This window comes from Suricata suricatta, chromosome 13 (genome assembly GCF_006229205.1).
Source record: "Suricata suricatta isolate VVHF042 chromosome 13, meerkat_22Aug2017_6uvM2_HiC, whole genome shotgun sequence".
Classification (NCBI taxonomy): Eukaryota; Metazoa; Chordata; class Mammalia; order Carnivora; family Herpestidae; genus Suricata; species Suricata suricatta.
The window spans coordinates 60,493,640-60,500,592 of NC_043712.1; the positions used below are offsets into that span (position 1 = coordinate 60,493,640).

General features: G+C 35.0%; 1 protein-coding gene across 2 annotated transcripts in view; it reads right to left on the reverse strand.

Moving 5' to 3' along the window:
- The window catches only part of IL33 (interleukin 33), a 62,076-nt gene that overhangs the window by 17,823 nt on the left and 37,300 nt on the right, over positions 1-6,953 (reverse strand). Inside the window, exon 8 of one of the 2 annotated variants that reach the window (XM_029920141.1) lies at positions 4,729-5,597. The exons of the other annotated variant lie outside the window; for it this stretch is intronic. Within the exon in view, the coding sequence (XP_029776001.1) occupies positions 5,400-5,597 (198 nt within the window). The 3' untranslated portion in view covers positions 4,729-5,399. Of the gene's footprint in view, positions 1-4,728; positions 5,598-6,953 lie in introns of those variants that run through there. 2 annotated transcript variants of the gene reach the window in all.

Sequence of the window (6,953 nt, forward strand, 5' to 3'; positions counted from 1 at the left end):
TTATTTCTCCTTCTATTTTGAATGACAGACTTGCTGGATAAAGGATTCTTGGCTGCATGTTTTTTTCTGTTCATCACATTGAAGATTTCCTGCCATTCCTTCCTGGCCTGCCAGGTTTCATTAGATAGGTCTGTAACCACTCTGATAGGTTTCCCTTTTATGTGAGGGCCCTTTTCTCCCTAGCTGCTTTCAGAATTCTCTCTTTATCTTTATATTTTGCGGTGAATAACTTTAAGGAGAATGCAATAATATAGAGTTTTTGAAGCTTAATAGACAACCAATAAACATAATTTAAGATGGACAATTTGGTAAGTTTGAAATATGAATGCTTCTGAGACACCATCAGAGCACAGTCAAGATAGTGAGCATATCAATCATGCCCAGAATTTCCTCTTGATCTATTATAATTTCTCCTTTCTTCCCACTACTGTGCACTTCCATCCTCAACCAACCACTAATGTGCTTTCTGTTACTATAGATTAGTTTGCATGTTCTACTCTATAAATAGCGTCATTTAGTATGATGCACTCTTCTTTTTAATTCAGCTCTTTCACTCAGATTAATTATTTTGACAATCATCCATGTTGTACTGAATCTCAATATTTGATTCCTTGTTAGTGGTGAGGAGTAATTTTATTGTATAGATACCCTGTAGTTTGTTTATCCATTCACCATTGGATGGATATTTGGGTTCCAGTTTTTGATCATTGCAAACAAAACAGATATGAGCCTTCATGCTTTTGTACAGAAATATGCTTTTATTGCTTTTAGTTAAATACCTAAGAGTGGAATAGCTAGATCATATGATAGATGCATATTTACTTACATGGATGGATATTGACTGTGCACAGAAGATGGTGGTGCTGTGGTGTTTATATGAGTGTATGGTACACATGGAAATGTAACAAAAGAATTCAGCATAAAGGGATCCCATGAAATTTGGGCAGAACACCAATATTGTTCACAACACCAGAGTTTTTCTTTTTTTTAATTTTTTAAAATGTTTTATTTATTTTTGATACAGAGAGAGACAGAGCATGAGAGGGGTTGGGGGGAGTGAGAGATGGAGACACAGAACTGGATGCAAGCTCCAGACTTTGAGCTAGCTGTCAGCACAGAGCCTGATGTGGGGCTCGAACCCACAAACGTGAGATCTGACCTGAGCTGAAGTCGGAGGCTTAACCGACTGAGCCACCCAGGCACCCCAACACCAGAGTGTTTCTATCTTTTCTTCCTACCGTTTTTAATGTATTGACCTTTATCCCCATGTTCATTGCCCCATGGTCACAAGTTGACTGTTCTACATTCAGCCTCATATAGGTAAGAGGTCTAGGTCTAAATAAAAGGAAGGCAGAGAGAGTGAAAGACAAAAAGTGCATTTTAGTTGAATATGTCCTCTTTAAAAAAGTTTTTCTTGGGGTGCCTGGGTAGCTTAGTTGGTTAGGCATCTGACTCTTGATTTCTGGCTTAGGTCATGATCCCAAGGTTGTAAGTTCAAGCCCGTGTCAAGTTCTGTGCTAAGCATGGAGCCTGCTTAATATTCTCTCTCTCTCCCTCTGCCACTTTCTCCCTTTCTCCCACTAACGCTGGCTCTCTCTCTCTCTCTCTCTCTCTCTAAAAAATAAATAAATAAAAATAAAGTTTTTCTCAAATCCCTTATCCTGCCTATATTTTATTGTTCAGAACGGTATCAAGTGGTTACCATATCTACTACATGGGAATCTGGGAAGGTGTATATTTTGAGTTGGGGATATTGCTGCCCAGTACAAAATGAGGTTCTGTTTGTAAGAAAGTAGGTAAATAACTACAATATTTGGTAACTTCTCATTTTATAGAGAATAAACAGAAATTGAGAGAGATCACATAATTTATTGAAGTTGCACAGCCTGTAAGCAGTAAACCAATGTATATTCTTTTTTAAATAAATTGTTTTGTTTCTGTATGTATGTATGTATGTATGTACAAAGGCATGTATATATGTATGTAATCTCTACACCCAATGTGAGGATTGAATTCATGACCCTGAGATCAAGAATTGCAGGCTCTTCCAACTGAGCCAACCAGGTGCCCCCAAATCTATGTTGTTAATATGCTGGGTAGTGATTCATGCATTCTTTTTATGGGAGTACCCTATGGGGTAGGGACTATAACTGGAGTTGGACAAGTGTTTCATCACCTTGGCACCTCAACAGAAGTAGCTCATTGCTTCTATTTTTACCAATTTGGCTTTACCTTTTATCTCTTGCATCCATTTCTCAAGAGTGCTAAGCCTCCTAATCCCAAACCTGACTGGGATCTGAAGAAGAAACCTCTTTAACATGACCTTGAGAATAGATATATGAATATATCAGGGTGGATAGTAGGGTATGGGGATAGAAAATTCACTCTTACTTCTTTCCCTAATGAGAAACTCACATAATATCTCTTTGTGCAACTGTGTGCTGCAGAGTTGGAGTTGGAGTTTTAATACATAAATTGTACATGTTTTAACTTCCATGTGGACAAGGAGCATAGTTTAGTTTTTTTGGGGGGGGTGTTTCTTTCATGCTACCTAGCAAAGTCCAATACACATGACATGTATTTAGGGAGCAACTGCTAGAGGACAAAATTTCTGGGCTGTATAGGTCATTGTATGATGGGAGTGGGAGAGGAATTTTGGGACAAGCCTGGACCAATCCCCACCAGAGTACTCTTGTTTAAGATTTTTCTATCCATCATGCAATTTCTCAGCATGAGGCACAAAGGTTGAAGTTGTTTTATTTTTGTCTTCTTTTTTTTTTTTTGCATATGAGGGGGTTATAATTCAATCTTTTTAGATTTTAATCAAAAGTTGAGGACGGGCAGAGAGGGAGGCATGGAATCCAAAACAGGTTCCAGGCTCTGAGCTGTCAGCACATAGCCCAACATGGGGCTCAAACCCACAATGGTGAGATCATGACCTGTGCTGAAGTTGGATGCTTAACCGACTGAGCTACCCAAGTGCCCCATCAAGCTGTTGCATTCTAATTAAACTAGCAATTATTTTTCCAGATCCCCTGAATCTTAATTCTTACTTCACTTTCTTTTCCAATTCTAAGTCATATTATTTATTCAAATAAAATTTTCTTGCCAGTATTTCAAGGTATCCAATGAATACATAAAAATCCAATGAATATAAATAAAAGGAGGAAAAATAAGTTTTGATTTAATTGTTATTCTTATACAATGAAATGGAAAAATTCCTCCTGGTTATGTCTGTGATCATCAAAACACATGAAAGTAAGTGACAAAAGGCCATCGCCCATTTAATATTTTAATCAAATAATACTCAGTATAGTGATGGTGCAAAGTCATTTTAGAAAAGGAGAATTGAACATGAAAACTGAGATAACCAAGTTGAAAGATACCTAATTGAGTCAGAGATCAGGTTAAATTTCCTTTGGCAGGTGTATGTTGGCTGTTTGGTTTTGGGTAAAGATCACTGAATAGCTTCTCTATGCTGGCCAGTATGATGGGCACTGGGGATTACAAAGGTATAAAATACATGATCCCTTCTCTGTAATATATTACTTAGTTTAAATGACCAGATATATGAGACAAATGACCTACTCTGTATACCAACATTGGCGGAGTAAAGTATACTTACTTTCACTTAAACATTTCATTGTATTTAGTCATTTTATGATAAAAAGGTGGCCTCACAGACTTTTGAAAAATCAATTTATTCAAGAACTTATACAATGTAATAGATGTATCTGGTTACCTAAAAACAATCATTTTAAGTATATCATAGAGATGCATATGATTAACATTTAGTGTTTTTCAGAGAGGATGATATAGATTTTGCCTTTATTTTTGTCTCCATAAAAAAATTGGCAATGTAACAAAAGATCTATTGCTATTTATAATTGTTTACACTCACACAGTAATTCTCAGCCTTTTTAATCTTATATTCCATCAGCATCATAATCTAATAGATCTCACCAAATTAAAAATTAAAAAGTCTACACTTTCTGAAAAAGGTATTCTGTTATTAGTTTCATTATTTATTGTCAGTGTTAAGCCTATGAAAAATTAGAGTAGAATTAAGGCCTTAAAATAAGAAAAACTATTCCTTTATTAGTTGAACAATCTTATTATATAAAGTATGAGTATGAATTTTACCTTAGTAATGTAAAATGCAAAGATATTTAATAAAAATATTTATCTTAATAGGCTTATATGAAATTCTACAACATCAGGTAAATGAAGTAGAATGAAGATGGCATCCACAGATCACATGATATGTAATGAAGCTCAGGAGGCACAAAAAGTATATGAAGAATATAGTTGGTCAAAAGAATGAAGAAGGAAGAAAAGTCAAATAAATATTCCATAGTAAGTAGGGTAATTGGGAAGCTGGACAAGAAAAACATGTATACATGGGAAGAAAGTATTAGAAGAAATTTTGTTCAGGGTGACATGTATATCAGAAGTCATAGATCCCTGGAGGATAGGGTCAGAAGGACATAGTATATCACAAAATTAAGGGATAGTCAGTTATTGGAATTGTGGTGTTAATCCTGTGTCCCATTTGGGCTCTAGTAGATTAGAGGACTTCTCGATTTACTGTGGTACTTAGATCCCATAGTACTTGGATGTCCTAATATATGTTGTGTCTCAGTGCTTTAAAAAAATGTATTAGTTTGTTGGATATTCCTAATGATTTCAATTATATGTCTGAACTAAAATTTATTTCATTTCCTAATATAAGAATATCTTGCTTAAACTTAAGTCTATAAAAATCAGCAGTTTAAAATAATTAGAGGTAATATTATTACTTTACAAACACTGGATTTATTTTTCTTAATGCTTTGCCTGTCTTTGTCTTTTCACATATTTATATTATCTGCCTACCTATGTAGGTATCTGACATTTTGGGCATCTTTAAACAAATTTGGTGTTTTATTCCAGTTGTGAAATGGTCAGTCCAAATAGACTTGGTTGTCTTATCACGAATAGCTTTAGTGTGTAAATTCATTGTTTGGAACAGGGAAAATTATGTCTCCGTGTAGCTCTTTAAAATTGATCTGTCTAAAATGAGACTTGGATTAAGGCCCTTGCTTCTCTCCAGAGGTCTAAGCTCTAAATATGAACTTCTTTTTGTACTGAAAGCAGAAAAAATTAAAGATCAGGTTGTATCTCTTCTGAGATCTCTTTAGCAATACCCTATTGAATAGGTAATGATACAGAGGGAAATAAAAAGCAGAAATGAAGGACCATAAAAATATTTACACATAATGAGAAAAACATTCCATAGCATACTAAATACCCTCCACTTCCCCTAAATGTTATGTGTCTCTTTATTTCTTGATCATTTCTCCAGTGGTAGCTATTTGGATTATCTAACACAAGATCCACAGCTTTCCATAACATTAATTTTAAGAGAGCTTAAATATGATATTTTCTATACTTGAATCCTTAGTTTGATCCTCTACTTTAATTAGAGCAAGGTGGTTATCCTTTACTCCTATAAATACTCCAGGATCATTCTTACATTCAAATGAAACACATTTGGAAGACTTCCTATGAAGGAGGAAGAAGGCCTGGTCTGGCAATGGGTTTTCACATTTTTGTAGCTGAGGAAACAAGAAAAAAAGCAACCAGTATGTGAGTGGGAAATCCAAAGTCAACCTCACCTCCATGTGTTAGAAGCTAAAGGAAAATAAGTATAACTTGGTATTTCTAGCAAGTCTACTTACTAAGTAGAGGATGGCAATGGGGGAGGAGGAAGTTAGTAGAGGGCTGGAGTGGAATGGATTTAATTTAATTTTTGATGGTCTATACACTTTGAGAGACTTTATAGCTTAGAATGACTGGGTTGAGATGCAGCAGTTCAGGATTTGTGCCCCACTTTTGCCATGTACTATCTCTGAGATTTGTGCACATTGCTTTACCTCTCAGGCATCAATTATTTAGTCTAATCTGTTCTCTACATGTGAGTGATATAAATGATTATTATTTCAGGCCAGTACATTTTGGGAATGATTTGTTATACAGTAATATCTGACAAACGCAATAACTCCATCATAGAATTACTGCAAGAATTAAAGGAGACTCCTTCTAAAACTTTTAGCATAGTATTTGGCATATAATAGAGTTCTGTATGGGTCAACTCTTACTACCAAGTAATTATATATGCCAAACCCATTATATACGTTGAGGAGCATTGTTAAGGAATATGTTGGTTACCATCAGTGTTAGTGTTAATACCTTACATGACTGTATTAGTTAGATTTATAATTTTGTATTTATGTAATTTGTCATCCCTATTATACTCTTATATTTTCTTCCTGGTCTCTATCTTTGGCTTGTTTGTTCTCAAGATGTTTATAATTCTTCATCATGATCAATATTATAATACCACTTACTAACTGAAAAAGACTATGTAGTGAATACTATGATTAAAATGTAGATTATTATTTACAATGATAATTGTAAATCTTGGCAGATGGAAATATTAAGCTTGGAGTGTAAAATTACTTTTGCATTTGCCTGAAAACTATTTTATTAAGAAACACTTCCTAGAAAAATGAAGTAGTTCCTAAAGCTGAGTAGAAAGAATTTCAGATCATTCTATATAGTAGCACTTTTCAAACTTTAATGTGCATATGAGTCTCCTGGAGATTTGTTAAAATGCTGATTCTCATTCAGTTGTGATGAAGCCTAAAATTCTGTATTTCTAACAAACCCCCAGGTGATTCTGCACTGCTGGCAGAGCCCAGACTTTTCAGTTGCAAGGCTATACATGCCATTTCCTTCCCTTCCCTACTCCAGAAACAAGTTATTAGTAGTAATTGTATTTTATATACAATAGCAAAAACAATGGGCACCCTCTTACACTGTTGGTGGCAATGTAAACTGGTGCAGCCCCTCTGGAAAACAGTGTGGAGGTTCCTCAAAAAACTATCATAGAACTCCCTTATGACCCAGCA